General features: G+C 39.1%; 1 protein-coding gene across 1 annotated transcript; it reads left to right on the top strand.

Annotated features, from left to right (window-relative positions):
• Window positions 1–2,294: 2,294 nt before the first annotated feature.
• slc1a9 (solute carrier family 1 member 9) lies at window positions 2,295–14,065 on the top strand (the record flags this gene model as incomplete). The annotated part of the gene is made up of 10 exons (XM_079836237.1): window positions 2,295–2,433; window positions 3,857–4,009; window positions 4,127–4,380; window positions 7,082–7,187; window positions 8,096–8,222; window positions 9,311–9,544; window positions 10,128–10,322; window positions 11,153–11,287; window positions 11,456–11,888; window positions 13,850–14,065. 10 exons carry the CDS (start codon window positions 2,295–2,297, stop codon window positions 14,063–14,065), a joined length of 1,992 nt encoding a protein of 663 aa, XP_079692363.1.
• Window positions 14,066–16,617: the final 2,552 nt, after the last annotated feature.

The following is a 16,617-nucleotide window of genomic DNA, read 5'->3' as shown; positions in this document are numbered from 1 at the left end:
GTGGTTGCCGCGGACGCAAGCATCGTCGGCACTAGCATCTTCACTAGCTGCTTCAAGAGAGAACTTGAAGCTAGCTGGCTGCTTCACTAGCATCGTCGGCATCGGGAGTTAACGCAGTTTGAGCTGCGGCTCGCATTGATAAGGCTCCGGGTTTGTGTCTGTTACAGACAATCCACCCTCCTCCACTTCAGGTGAAGGTAGGAGAAATGACCGCTCTGTTGCAAAGCTGGCGTCACTTCAGTCATTCTCCATCTTTGCAACTCGCGAGTCTGACAGCTGTCAAACAATCCGTCACTGCGGGTCTCAGGTGCACGCCCTCCGCTCAGCCCCGCCCTCGGTTCATCCCCTCTGTGTCCGCCGGGCTCTGCCCACTTTTCCAGCATTTTTTGAAAATTGCCAGTGGGTGGAGTTAAGCTCTGAGCAGGGGTTTAGTTACCCTTTAACTGTTTTCAAGGTGGGCGTTGCTAGGCTTCCTCTCTTTATAGAGAGTCATCCTGTTGAGGCCTCTGTCCCCAGAGCTCCACCTGGATAGCAGTATTGAGTTGTCAGGCTCTTTTTTTGAGCCTCCTTAGTAAGCAGTCCTTAGCGTAGACCGTAGTTAGGCTTCCTCTCTCTTAAGAGAGTGTTGTCTTTCTGAGGCTTCCGTTCTTAGAGCTCGGTCAATGTGGCTATGCCAGGTCGTATGGCTCTCTGTGAGCCTCCTTGGTGAAACCACCTGTAGGGAAGTGTTGTTAGGTTTCCTCGTGATTTAGAGAGTCATCATGTTGATATCTCTGCTCCCCAGAGCTCTGCATAAGATAACATATCCACGTTGTGTGGCTTTCTGTGAGCCTCCTTGGTGAGGTGGTCTTTTAGCCTAGAGCGTAGTTAGGCTATAGAGGGTTGTTATGTTGAAACCTCTGCTCTGAGAGCTCCATTGAGGCAGTGGGCTGGGTTGTAGGCTCTTTGTAGGCTCTTTTTTTGAGCCACCCTGGTTAACTGTCTTCAAGGTGGTGTTGCTAGGATTCCTCTCACTTTAGAGAGTTGTCCTGCTGAGGCCTCTGCTCTTATAGCTCCCCTGAGTGTTGCCAGGTCTCCTCTTGTTTCCTCTCCTCTCCTCCATGCATTTTTGTAAGAAAAATGTATCTTTAAAGTAAAAAAAATTATATTAAATTAAAATGTCTTAGTTATTACATATTTATAACTTTAATATTTATAACATATTTATAGACTTGTGGACGGTTTTTACAGGAAGCCAGAGGTTATAGTTTATAAAGTTATAAATATGGATATTTTTCTTACAAGGCCTGTGTACTTCAGAAGGCCTTTATTAACCCCTTGGAGCCCTATGGATTACTTTTATGATGGACGGATGAGCTTTTTTGGACTTCAAAATTCAAGTTACCATTTACTCTCATTGTAAAACTTGGAAGAACCAGGATATTTTTTAAATATAATTATGATTGTGTTTAGCTGAAAGAAGAAAGTCATGGACACCTAGGAGGGCTTGAGGGTGAGTAAATTATGGGATAATTTAAATCTTTGGGTGAACTAACCCCTTAAGATGTTCTTTAAAAACCAGGCCCTGAGCTAAGCTGCCCATTGATACTGTATGTAGCCAGAAATTCTGGCCTTTGGGTATAGTCAAAATGACTGCTGGTGCATAGCTTTTAGGATGGGGAACTGTAATTCTGGATTAGCTTCGTTGAATCGCTGACTTATGTCAGCCATAATGCACTCATTCCTTCAGCATGGCGGAGTGTGCATTTGTTCTATTCCCATTCAAAAGGGAATGTATTGGGTTATGAATGTAACCTTTGGTTGCCTGAGAAGGGGAACGAGACACTGTGTCTCATTGCGATGCTTCAGGCATGCCTGCCCATGTTTCCTTCAGACAAGACGTGGATGACGTAATTCACAGGTGCCCTTTATTACTCTGGTCACACCAGTAGTGACTTCATAGGCTGTCGCCGACCAATGTTATTGTCGCGTTTTGACACGTGCTTCAGACACCAGTCATGCCGGAGGAATTCCCCATTAGCATCCTAGGACCCAGTGTCTCATTCCCCTTGTCAGGGAACCATGGTTACATTCGTAACCCAAGACGTTTTTGCAGTAATATTGTGTAATTATGGCATCAACCATTAGGGGCTAACTAGGCCATGCTAACCAGCAAAACCTTGACCCCCTGACCTTTTGCATGACAGCCTGAGTTCACTGGAGACAGAGAGTGATGAGTAGGATGTTTAAGTGATCATCATTGTTTATTTACCTTGACCTTTCTCTCTTTCTCTCTCTTGACTCTTGCAGATAGAATGACGAATAAGCATTTGGGCAACCAGACAAGTACAGCATTGCAGATGGACGATGGACTGCATGCAGAATTAAAAGACACCTCACACCAACAATGCGGCTGGTTTATACGCAACCTTCTTCTTGCTCTCACCGTGCTAGGTGCGCACATGTGTTTGTGTGTGCATGAATGTGGGGGAGTGTTTGTATACAACTTCAGACATGTGTGTGTTATCCTTCCTTGGAAGTTCCGAGGAGTTTGCCAGTTTATGATAATAATGCCTACTTGGTGGTCATAAGCCCTAATTGGACGGTAATTGTTTCTCGTGGGGTCATAAGGTATTTTCCTCAATGACGGGCTAGTCTGTGATTTTATTGCTGTCCGAATCCAGAATGTCAGTGTTTTTCTCCCACCACCCGCGTAAAAATCCCTGGCCGAATTACCTACTGTTTTTTGTCAAACACCAAGGTCATGTGGTAATTTAATTGCCGTCTGAATCCACATCTCTGAGTTTTCAAGAATGTATCACTTCAAAAGTCACTGTTTATATCCTTTTTGACCACTCTTTATTTGCGCTTCACTGTAATTTGGACGCATTTTAAAGATCTAGACTTTTACTACTGAAATGCTGGCAAGTATTTATAAGTATTTACTTATTTCCGTTCATTTCCATGTGGAATAAAATGACAAAATAAAATACAAGACAGAAAACCATTTGAACTATAATGTGCGTCTATATATCTTCCTATTTTTAAACAGATTTAAATAATTAAATAATAATTAGGATATTATTTTCCTATTATTAAATCAAATATGCATTTATTCTTATTATACCAAGCATATGAAATGTTATTTACAGCATACAATCATGTTATTGACCACCTGAGGTGCGCAGGATCACATAACTCGCTCCTCCAACTTGAATAAATCCCCATCCAAATACACAAGTTTTATCACTTGTTGTGGCATGCAAATTTCTTTTTATGGACTTCCATGTAAGAAACAATTACCACCCGAATATGGCTTTAAACTCATAAAGACAATCAAGTCACAGAGAGGTGATAAGCAGGAGAGACAGTACTATCACTAAACACTGTTGATAACATACAGGAAGAGATTAGATTATTTCAAAAAGGGGGTGTTTATTAAATACATAGAAGCTGGAAAGAGGATAATACAAGGTCATGCAAACTAATATATTCATATTTTGGGCCCAAAAATGTATAAGTGCACCCAAAAACTTATAAAAAATGTTATGATATGATGCTCTAATCCCAGTTAGGCTTTATCTTTTGCTTTCATCTACTCTTTCCTTATACTAACATTCATATAAACCTTGTTTGTCGTTTTATAACTGTGATCATCTATCAAACCGCAGACAAATACCAAACTAGCAAGTCCTCCACAATTTTCTTTGGCCCCATGTAGTGACATTGTTTATACAGCAGTAGTTTGAGATGTTGCAGATGCAGGACAGTTAGGCAGTCGTGCGTGTGAAAAACCTAGAATTCTACAATGCTGAGACCCATACACCTTTTAATAAGCAGGCTGAACATAACCGGTGTAATTGCCACACTCTCACAGGTGTAATAGCAGGCACACTGATGGGCATGTTGCTTCGTTATGTTCCTGATCTGGACACAAACAGTCTCATGCTGGTTTCCTTTCCGGGGGACGTACTGATGAGAATGCTGAAGATGCTCATCCTGCCCCTCATCATCTCCAGTCTCATTACAGGTTAGGCCTCGAACACACTCTCTGTTTTCTGCTTGTTAAATGTCAATGGCGTGTCTACAGCACAAGAAAAGAATATCTTTGATACAGCATCTCTCTCTTCTTCTCCCTGGCTTGCAGGCCTGGCCGGTCTGGATGCTCGCTCCAGTGGAAGAATGGGCTCCAGAGCAATGGTGTACTACATGTCCACCACAGTAATTGCTGCTATTCTAGGTGTCATCCTGGTGCTTAGCATACACCCTGGGAATCCAAAACTCAGATCCCGTCAGGTCAGCTCCGCCCCCAAGAACCAAGAGGTCAGCAGTCTGGATGCCTTTCTGGATCTGATCCGAAACCTTTTCCCAGAGAACCTTGTCCAGGCCTGTTTTCAACAGGTAAAACTTATTGTTTGTGCTTTGAAAATGTATGTCTCTGATGGGCAATTTGTCTTTTTGCTTTTCTGTCGTTAGGAAAATGTAAATCTGTCAGAACAGTGGCGCAGAGGGTAGCAGGTTGCTTTGTGGTGTGTAAGAAGCTGTGCTCACGGGAACCTGGGTTCGAGTTCGACCTATCATATTCAATTTGATCGAGGGTTTCATGCTGTCTGCAGCCAATGATTCACAGCTGTTGTTTTTTTTGCATTATTTGTTCTTGGTTTTTTGAGCATGAGGACATGTCACACAACCTGTCCTGTCCATCTGCCTAATTTGTCTAGCTTCTAACAAGAGACAACAAACAATGTGAGAATCACTTTCTCATCTCTTTTTAAGTGCCTTTTATTAAGATATTTTAAATTTTCATAATTTTGTTTTGGAGGTCTCCTACAATAGGTTTACATGCATCCAAGTTTAAAAAACGCTTAAATTTTCTCATAATATACATTGCACATCACCACTTTTCTCACAGTGTCTGAAACGGCTTGATAAAGGAGTCAGTATTAAACTCCTTCTTTCCACGAGCCTACTCTGCTCCGATTGGTCAGATGGCCCGGTCTGTTGTGATTGGTCTACTGTTTACAGCGCATTTTAAAAAATGGAATGCACATTGCCATATTTGAATTTCAGCTCCGGATGTTTCCTAGGCACTTGTATACACAGTGATATGAACAGTAAAAATGGCGTCGTTTTTACAGCATCAATTCCAGCACAAGCCCTCATCCTTTGGAAGTGCATGCAAAGTCGAATGTAGTGCACAAAAGAGTGTTTTCCCGACATGTTGTAGCATCGTAGTGTTGTCGACATGTTGCTTCACAGCTACAACTACAGTGTTTGAGGGCAGGTCAAAGTACTAAATAAGGAGACATTGTTTGCAGGCAGCAAATGAAGACCATAGGCTGTCATTATGCAAATTTGTTACAAACCTATTTAAATGTGTTACAGAAGTGAGATTGGAGGTGCTGACAACTTGTTTGGGCAGTTCAGAATCAATTCTTTCTTTTAGGAGACAGTAAATTTAGGCAGATTTGTCGTGCACCTTGATCTTTAAAATTTTGCACACTGTAAAACATTTGTTGCTGTGCAATCCAACACGAACGTCTCAGAATGATAACTTCAATTATCTCTAATCCATGAAACCAAAACATTGAGGATTCTTTGGTTAATACAAATATACAACACATTAAACAATGACAGGAACCGACAAGAGACAACAGAAACTTAGGGCTATATATCCTACAAGGGAAGCTAAACTAGACACCGGAAGCATGGAAGCAAACAGGCTGTGTGCGAATCAGTAACCTAGGAGACAGAGAAGAAACAGGAACAAAGGAAACAGGAACACAACACAGGCAAACTATGTAATACAAACTAAAAGTCAGTAAAGATTAGGGGTGAAACGGTTCAAGCTAAAAAAAAACGAACTGTATGGTTCTCCACCCTCGGTTCGGCACATGCTTGCACCACGGTAATCTCAAATCTGATGACGCATCGATAATATGGTCTGTTGAAAATAACAACGTGTAAAATAGACAGACAGAGTAAGGTTAATGTATGTTTCTGTCGATGGATACACATTCTGGCTTCCCACTACATTACAGCAACAGCAATGATCAAAAAGCATGGACCAAACTGTCACTCTTGTATGCGAGTGTCATATGCTCGAACGTGACTTTAAACTGCCATCACCCGGTGTCACCAAGCGCAGGTGAGACCTGAACATCACACGTTGGGTTTAAACTAAACTCATTTAAGCCTTGCCAATGTAAACTTTCAAGAGCAAGACGCGAAAGAGACCGTGCGCACACTGATAGGGGATTTTTTGCCAATGACACTGACCTGTTCAAACTGATTTTTAATGTGTATTTCACGCGCGCTGATTTGTCACCCGCACACAACACGTATTTAACACGTGCTGTTGCTTGTAGTTTGATTATTTGTTCTTATTTTGTTTATTTTTATTGGACAAATGTCCTAATCACCCTGAACGCAGCACATAACGAACCGTACCGAAACTGTAACCCTATAACTGCGATACAAACCAAACCGTGATTAATTTGAACCGTTCCACCCCTAGTAAAAAACAGAACATAAGCCTGACACATTCACACTTTTTAAAAATGTATTTAAAGATATCTTATGTCCACACTGTAGTTTATATTTAGTATTGCAGAAGCACACGTTCTTCCATTTACTGCAATGCAGTGAGGCTTTTGAATACTTACACAGCAGAAGATAAACATTACAACGGTGTGTATGAGATTGATTCCAAATAACCAAGCTCTCATCTGAGGAGTTCCTTCCAGTTAATGTTTTTTCAGTGCTTTAAATGCACCATTTCACAGTGGATTCACCTGAATCATGAGCTCTTTCCCTCATAGTTTGTTTGCTTTGAGAGTGTTGCACATCGCATTTTCATTGAGCAACACCGCACTAAAATAGTTTTCAAAACACCGTGGAGGATAGAGGCTATTTAAATATGATAAAATCAAATGTGATATGCCATGCGGCGACTTCTCCTTAAATAAGAAAAGCATTTACAGCTTTTTTACATTCCTTTCTTGTTAAAGGTAAATAATAATAATAAATATATTTAGTTTAGTTTAGTTTGTTTGCTTACAGTTTTAAAGAATGATCATCTTTTTCTTACTTCTCTTTTCAGGTTCAAACGGTGCTGAAAAAAGTAGCTGTGCCAGTCGAGAACCAAACAGAACCGGTCCTTGTCAGTAGGAAGAAACTGGAAATGAAGTGGGGAATGAATGTTTTAGGTTAGAGGATATTCTGTTTTTCTGTAGGCCTATTTGAAACAAAAGAAACTGCAACATAAATGTAATTTTAAAGGGATAGTTCACCCAAAAATGAAAATTAGCCCATGATTTACTCACCCTAAAGTCATCCTAGCTGTATATGACATTATTTCAGACGAATAAAATCAGATATATTACAAAATTGTTTTTGAAGTCCATAAAAAATGCATTTGTCCATCAAATAACGTGCTCCACATGGCTCTGGGAGGTTAATAAAGGCCTTCTGAAGCGAATCGATGTGTTTGTGTAAGAAAAGTATCCATATTTAAAACTTTATAAAGTAAAGTTTCGGCCGATCGCCTTCCGTATTCAATTTATGGAAAAAGTGTTGAAGGTACGCTCATCAGACGTTGCGTACGCATTTTGAATTGCGAGGCACTTTCAACACTTTTCCACGGAAGGCGATCGGCTGGAACTTTACTTTATAAAGTTTTAAATATGGACATTTTTCTCACACAAATGCATCGATTTGCTTCAGAAGGCCTTTATTAACCCCCCAGAGCCGTGTGGAGCAGTTATTTGACGGATAGATGCACTTTTATGGACTTCAAAAACAGAGCAACAGTCACTGCCATTATAAAGTTTGGAAGAGCCAGGACATTTTTAATACAACGCTGATTGTGTTAGTCTGAAAGAAGAATGTCATATACACCTAGGATGACTTGAGGGTGAGTAAATCATGGGCTAATTTTCATTTTTGGGTGAACTATCCCTTTAAGTACCAAAAAAATATATAACAAGTGTTGTTCCAATTGTGAATGTATTTGCATTATTGGAAAACCAAATAATGTCACACATTATTGTTAGAATATAGATAGATTTCTATTTAATTTAATTGTTTTTAATTGAAATTTTTATTTACTTGTAAGGTTTGATTGGGTTCTTCATCACCTTTGGTATCTGCATGGGGAAAATGGGAGAGAGGGGGAAACTCATGTCTGATTTCTTCAACATCCTTAATGAGATCATCATGAAGATGGTGTCCATGATCATGTGGTCAGTATTCTTCATTTATTTTGAGTGTTTTCCAATTATTTATCTACTGCAACGGAAACAAATTAAGTTGTTTTAACCATTTTTGAGTGTCATAAAGAACACTAATTATTCTCTGCATATTTTAATTCCGAAGACATGGAATAAAACAAGCTAGTGAAGTGTAAAAGTTTTTTTTTAAATCTGTCTGAGTTGTTCAGCAGAGTGAGAGAATTAGAAAGAAAAAAGTATAGCGTGTAAGGAAGAAAGAGAGAGGGGAATGTGTCAGGAAGAGAACAGAACAAGAATCTGAGAGAGAGCAGAATCATATTTGTGTTCCCATGAGTAAATGTGGGAGTTTTATTTTGGATGTAATACATCCTCCGACACATAGACCGCAGACAGATACCCACACACTGGCAAAGACAGACATAGCTGAAAACAGAGACAGTGCTGAATTTATAAAGCATGCCTGCAGAAATGAAACGCTTGATCCATAAATCTAACAGGACATTTTACAGCACAAAAGGAGTGAGACGGTGGGATGGAACATGTTCATTTCATATTCGAATACGTTTTTAACAATAAAAGAACAAACACAGAATAAGTAAATACCCCAAAACAAAAGCATATGACAACAAAGACAGACTCCGCTCAGCCCTGAGACCGTCCCATCTGTAACTAACAGTGTCCTGTGTTTTCCGCTCGCAGTATGTAAACGGTTCAAATGGTACAATAAACATCATCTGTTGCTTACCATAACAGACGGTGAAATATTTATACATAGCATTTTAGATTAATTAAATTCAGACCACATAAGAAGTAACATTTCATGACACATAATTTACCGCTCAGGTTACAAAATTGGGTAAATATGATGATCCACTTGTGTGAGACTCTCTTCCTAAAATGTCTGTCTGTCTGTCTGTCTGTCTGTCTGTCTGTCTGTCTGTCTGTCTGTCTGTCTGTCTGTCTGTCTGTCTGTCTATCTATCTATCTATCTATCTATCTCAGCAACATAAGATAAAACACACTTCAGAGTCTAACTCTAAACAGAGCAGCTAAAAGCCATAACTAATCTCCAAGTAACTCGACTGATCTTCTATCCTCAGGTACTCTCCATTTGGCATTGCCTCCCTCATCTGTGGGAAAATTGCTGCCATCGGTGACCTGGAAGTGGTGGCACGACAGCTAGGCATGTACATGGTCACGGTCATTGTTGGCCTCATCATTCATGGTGGGCTCATCCTGCCATTCATATACTTTGCCATGACTCGGAAAAACCCCTTCACGTTTTACTCTGGCATCTTCCAGGCTTGGATCACTGCTCTGGGAACAGCCAGCAGGTACAGCTAGCAGACCATTCACATTATGTGTCTATGGGGAAATGCTGACTGAAGAGTTCTGGCAGCACAGACTGAAGTTAAAGGTCACATTTGGTTCAAACATTTTTGACTTGAGTATAGCGAGATACACATTTTTACAGCCAAAACACATTTTTATGTTGAAAAAAATATATATATTTTATTATAAACTCAAACATAACCCAAAAAAATCTGATGGATGACTTGATATATTTTAGAAACAATCGTAAATCGCATGACCTAATCTGGCCAAAGTAAAACACACACTTTCTGATGTTCTCCAGAATAGAAGTCCAGAATGATTAATCAGTCTAAATGGAAGAGAAGGGAAATTATGAAAACATATTTTAGAGAGTTGTTTATGAATAAAGCTGGGTTTGTGGGATTACATCTGTTAAGCCAAACCATTTTCTGAATGTTAAACCAACTGTCAATTTGGCACAGAATATGCATGCAATCCTATCAACTTTTTTTATTCTTTAAAAACACAACTGTTTGTGAGTTATTTTGGACAGTCAGGGCAGTTTTTCAACGATTATAATCAATATAACTTTCTCTTTCTCAGTGCTGGGACATTGCCAGTGACATTTCGTTGTCTGGAGGAGAATCTAAATATTGATAAGCGTGTGACTCGTTTTGTGCTGCCCATTGGAGCCACCATAAACATGGATGGGACTGCACTCTATGAGGCTGTGGCTGCCATTTTCATTGCCCAGATGAATGATATTGCCTTAGATGGAGGACAGATTATTACTGTCAGGTAAGGAAATATGGCACTATGGAACTGAAACCAGACAAACTGTGGCTGCTTCTGCTGTGGCTGCGATAAAGTATAATAACCCTTTCATCAGCAAAATCCCTTTCTCTTTGGAGAGAATTACTATTAATGGGCTCTTAGTTTGTAATTTTCCATATTTACAGGATTAGCAATCAGTTTTCAGGCTGCATATTCACATTTTAATGACTTCAAATTTATAGTCAATTTAATTTTATTGAAATGATTACAATTATTTTATTTTGTTTTGTTCAAGAATTTATTCCTTGTAATCCATTTATATATAAAATATAAAAAATTTAATGACTGAAAATTTGTATGTTATTTTATTTCAAATTGCATTTGTTCAGATAAGAATTGATTTCATTTATTCCTCTTTTAAAATTCTATTTTTTTTTTGCAACAAATTTTGTTGTCTCTTTGCACTTTTCTCAAACAGCCTTAATACAGTCTTGATTTATGAGTCACATGTTTGGCTTTATGATCCTTTGTGTTGTTCCATAACAATCTGGGTATTATTACAGTTATTATAATTTATTTTTATTACAATGGCTCTATAACTGTGATACAGTTACAGAACTTTAACCTGCAGCTACAGCTGCATCACATATGTTCTCCTTTAACTGAACTAACATCTTCTTCCAATTCATTTTACTTTTGTTGTTATTTTCCTTCTTTGGTCCATTGAACTTTTACTCTTTTTTTTTTTTAAATCCTTTTCACTCCCTCATAATATATCATATCTGTCAGTGCCACCCCATAATGTCTCAGCTGTCATTATAGTATCATAATCCCCTCTCTTTCTTTCTCTTAAGTATGACAGCGACTTTGGCCAGTGTGGGAGCGGCCAGTATTCCCAGTGCAGGTCTGGTCACCATGTTGCTAATCTTGACCGCTGTGGGCCTTCCGACTCAAGACATCAGCCTGCTCGTCGCTGTCGACTGGCTTCTGTGAGTTTAAACAGCTCTGTTTGGGTTCCGTATAGGGCCGTCGCTTGCATCCCCCTGCCGACGGTCCTGGTTTCGTCCTGACTAATTATCAACTGTCTTCATGAACATAAACAGCTGTCCTGAGCTTTTCTGTATCAGCTTTTAGAGCTGTCTTTTGTGTGTCTTTAGTGACAGAATGCGCACCTCCATTAACGTGGTGGGCGACTCTTTCGGGGCAGGCATTGTGGACCACCTGTCACGGGCAGAGCTCGCTGTGATCGACGGGGACATCCCCCTATCAGATGAGCCGTTTGTCCCCCCTCCGCCTCTCCTCACTGAAATAGACCTTATAGATCCTCTCAAACCACCTGAACTGCCCCCGCGCTCTCCGCGCCCCCCAAAGCTCAATCATCACGCCCCGTCTCTGACCCCTTCACAGTCTCAATCGCACTCCATCCCGCACTCGCCCCGTTCCGTCCGCTCCCCGTCACCTCACTCCATCCGTTCGCCCTCCCCTCGTTCTGTGTGCTCTCACTCACCAAGGCCTTTCCGAACACATTCCCCCCGTCTTTTACGCGGGACAGAGCCTGGATACTGTGCCCTGCCCACTTACGACAACCAGGTGAGGATTTAAGTCATTGTAATTATTAGAGGATTTTAAGATTTCTTCTTAGTTTACAGAAGTTTTTAAGCTGTGATGTTCTGAAATAAATGGCCACACACTTCTTTGAACTGTTAGTTATATATCAAGTTTACCTGATATTGAAATTTCTGTTATTATTTACTCACCTTCATGTCGTTCCAAACCTGCATACAATTAGTTATTTTTATTTTCCATATAGCCTACCACAAAAGTTATCCATACAACCTGTGTGCTTTATTGGCAAGTTCTCTGAACTAATACAATTGTTTTGTGCAAGGAACAGAACGAGATCTAAAGGTGATGATAAATGGGGCAACTTTTTTGAGCAATGTTGCTGGGCAATGTTACAAAGCAATGTTGCTTGGCCACTTTCCCATTGGGAATGGGCAACAAATTTCTATCTGGATACTTTAGATCGGTCGTGGGCCCTGTTTCTTACCTGGTTGCCCGTTGACGGTAACATTGCTCAAAAACTTGCCCTGTGTATCATCACCATAAGTCATTATTCACTGTCAAGCGCTTCTTGGCATATTTAGGAGTGTTCAAGAGAGAAGTTACACTGTCCAATCTGTGATTATATCTTTATTTTGTGTCAAATCCTGTCAGTTCTCAAAACCTCTGAATGATTTGTTCACAAATTGGACTGATCCATGAGGTTTGTTTTTGAATGCTTTATGAACGTTTTGCTTCGCGGGATTTGGGGGAACTGACAGAGCGGGAACAATAAAAGTCCACACCATTATGACTAAAAGTTGGCTTAGAAGTATTTCCTTCTAAAGCAAGGCGGTATTTGACTCTGGTAAGCGGTATGAGTGGCCTTGGATGGCAGTACATTAATGGGTGTTGAAGTTTTCCTACCAATTTGGCAAAAGCCGCCTTTTTTTCTGTTTTCTCTATCCAGGTAGCACTGATTTCAAATAAATTCACCTTTCTACTGTATAGGCAGTCAAGTTTTATTGAAAGCCCATTTTGCCAGCGGTGAAGTACCCTTTAACTCTTTCCCCGCCATTGACAGAATTTTCCGGCAATCCATGTTTTCGCTGTTATGCGGTAGGGGGCGCTGTTTTGCATCTACTGAAAGAGTAGAGAATTTCCAGATCAAAACACAGGTGAAGAAGCAGAAACACGCCATAAAAGGATTGCTTAGTTCTAGTCTTTTTCTAGTCTTTGGGGGGAAAAAAACGCTATTTTCTCAGATTTTTGTTCAAAATATTGCTTTTTTTTCTTTTTTAAAGAAGGAGCTCTGTACTTTCGTTTGATATATTGCATGTTCAGATATTCATACAATAAAATATTTTAGGGGCCATGAACATTTTGTGAAAATTATCAATGACAGTGGCTGGCAACTTTATATATATTTAAAAAATAAAAAAAATAAAATAAACACTGGGAAAGATTTCATTAAGTGGTATAATATCAAAATAAGCTTTTTACCTAAAATGTACTGATAACTACTATAATAATACAGGTGGTACAATAGAAGGCCTCATGATGAATCAGTGTTCATGACATTAAAAGGGTATATAGTTGGTGTACGGGGTCATACAAAGACAAAACACCATCAGAGTAAGAAAAAAAAAGAATAAACAAAATTGGTTATAAAAAAAAAAAAATGATATTTGACCTAACACACAGAGACCTCTAGGAATGTCCTTTTACTGTTTTACACCATCAATTAAACAATATTTCACAATTGTTCCTGGCAAAAACCATAAATTTTATTTTGACAGCAGTGTTGAACCATTTGTTTTTCACTGTGTACAGGTAGCCAATAAACATACATTTTTTGCAGTCTTTCTGAAAAGAAAAATGCAAATATTTTTTTTTTACAATGTGGTTTGCAAAGACATGAGTCAGTCTGATCAGGTAATTCCTATACTATGATGTTGTTGTTGGGTAGATATGCTGTTCCCTGACGCTCATCACTTTATATCCTGCAGATAACCACACTTCCCAGAGGTTTCCGAGAGAGAGGCAGAGACCGGGAAAGAAACCGAGAAAGAGAGAGACTGCGAGAACGGGAGCGGGATAAAGGGAGCGAGACTGAGGAAGATGAGGAGAAGGAAAGAATGATGGACGAGGGGAGTGACGGAGAGGAAAGCGATGACACTGCGTACGACAGACGCCATGCCGTCCCACCTTGTGACCTGCCCTGAACAGGAACAGACAAAGCTTTACCACATTTCCACAATACTTCTTCTGTATTTCAGCACCCACCTTGCTGGATGAAAGCTGGTGTTTTGATGTTTGGCAAAGACTTGTGTGTCGTGTGTTTGTTCTGCTTTGAGAAAAGAGGGTTCACTGGCAAGTATGTTTCTTAGTGTCAGCTTTATAGTCTAGCAACACCAATTGTTTGTAACTTACAGCTTATTTGCTTTTATTGGTTATTTGCTTTTACAGGATTTCAATAATAAATCGGACGAGTGCTTTGAGCGTTTATTGCACGTGCTGTGCCACTCTTGATTTTATTTAGTCTTTGACTTCCCTGTCATATAATTTATTGGCTGCTGGGATACTGGTTGTAATGCCATTGCACTGCACTGTAAAGCCCAGACTTACACAATGATCTAAGTAAAAGAGAGCATTGACTCATTTGAGCTGCCTTAGTGGACTTTTTATAGCCTAGACGTCTTCTGTTCATTGTTCCAGTGCAACATAAACAAAGAAATGACAACAGGCAGTTCAAATGAGTCGAGGCAGTTGGTTAATATAAACAGTTTAAAGGGTTCCAAACCGTTTTATGATGTGTTGGGTTTTTCTTTTGACGGTGACAAGGACGTCACAAGCAACTGTGAGTAATACATGAAAGTTTCTCCCCGTACCCCTCATGTTCTTTTCGTTCCGCATGTCTTAAAGTGAATCATATACTGAGAACGTCATTTGCATGCACATATTTACCAAAACACTGCTTAGATCAGTGCGAGTGATGTCAGGCTTATACACTTCAAAGTCACTAGGCCAAGTGCAGTTACACAAACCTGACGTAGGACGTTATTGTCATCGTGCAAGTCATCCACTCTCATATGAATGTCAGTGTAGTTCTCACTCACATCCAGCCTATTAAAAAACACAAATTAGATGTTTCTTTAATTTATTTTCGAATTCATTTTGCTTTATTGCCATGGGATGCTTTAGTACAAATTGCCAAAGCATTGCGGAGAATGTTTTTATTTATTAAAATCATTTGAAATTGACTTTCTTCTAAATATCACATTCATTTATCAATTATTTTGTATTAATTATTATTAAATTATAGATAAATACACTACTGTTCAAAAGTTTGGGGTCTTAATACCTTTTTTCATGTGTAATGTTACAAAAAATCTATTCAAAATATATCCTGTAAATCTTTTTGCTCATCAAAAAAATAGTTTTGACAAAAATATTAAGCAACACACCGGTGTTCCACATAATGATAATAAGAAATGTTTCTTGAGCAGCAAAACATCATATTAGAATGATTTATGAAGGGTCATGTGACAAATAGAAAAATATATTAAATATTGTATTAAATATATTAAAATAGTTATTTTAATTTATAATAATGTTTCACAATATTACTGCAAATAAATGCAGCCTTTGTGAGCTTAAAAGACTTCCTTAGAAAATATAAAAAAATCGTACAGACTCCAAACTTTTGAACGGTAGTGCAAATCCAATAAAATTTAAAAAATATCTTAATTGTTTCTCCCATTAAAATGGAGAGAAATTGGAGACTTTTGCTGAAGTCAGAAAAAAGAAGAGCCTAGTACAGATCCTAAATTTCAAATTTTATATAACAATACCAAAATCTTCCATCAAGCATCTCACATTTCAGTATGAACTCACAAATTTCTCATCAATTATTTCCCAAATCATAAGCAATGGACAATATAGTTCTGTAATCTTACTGTACATCAACAATTGTATCTTTTTTTTATTTGTATTTATTTATTTATGAAATTGATACCTAAAGCATAACTGAGAAATCATTTGAGCCTTTTAATCTATGAAAGAACAACCTCGGAAAGAGCAATATTTTCTCCTTTACAATTTAAGAATTACTTTGATGTTAATTTAGTTGTCATTTGCTATTATTGATTATCATGATTATCTAGTGTTGCACTTGAAAAATTGCTGTTGTTTATGTCTTTTGTCTGACTCATGTATGTCTGATAGACTTTAATTCATTTCCCCATAAGTGTATCTCTGAAACGCCTCACGGTGTCCCCTTGTCCCTGAATTCATACTCTACCACATCAGCTGCTGTCTGTGGTGTGCATAATAAAATCTTAACAATTTATTTTAAACTTATTTGAGTGGTTTGTGCTTTAATGCCTCTTGTGTAAGAGTCAGTGTCAACGTGAAGCACGTTTAAATCCTGTCTCGCTCTCGCATTAAGACCGGTGGTCAAACAAAATCCCTTCGTGTACGCAGAGTCAAAATTTTCTCGCACAATGATGAGACAAAGACATTTAATCCGCTCAAAGAAGAGCGAAGGAGAGAGCAAAGGATGGGAGAGAGCAGCAGATGGCCAGAAAGACATCAATCCTCCTCATTCTTCCCAGGACAACAGTGAGGCAGGACACGGATGATTACAAGGGACACTGACGTTATCGTGGAACCCCTGGACGTCACAGACACGGAGCGGGAAAGCTTAAGGGAGTTGTATTAGGATGGCAATTGGGGGAAAGGATGTGAGCCCTTAAGGACATCAGCCATCACTTGT

This window comes from Gobio gobio, assembly GCF_949357685.1.
Source record: "Gobio gobio genome assembly, chromosome: 1".
Classification (NCBI taxonomy): domain Eukaryota; kingdom Metazoa; phylum Chordata; class Actinopteri; order Cypriniformes; family Gobionidae; genus Gobio; species Gobio gobio.
The sequence above is the reverse complement of the archived record's forward strand: the minus strand, read 5'-3'. Positions and strand labels throughout refer to the sequence as shown.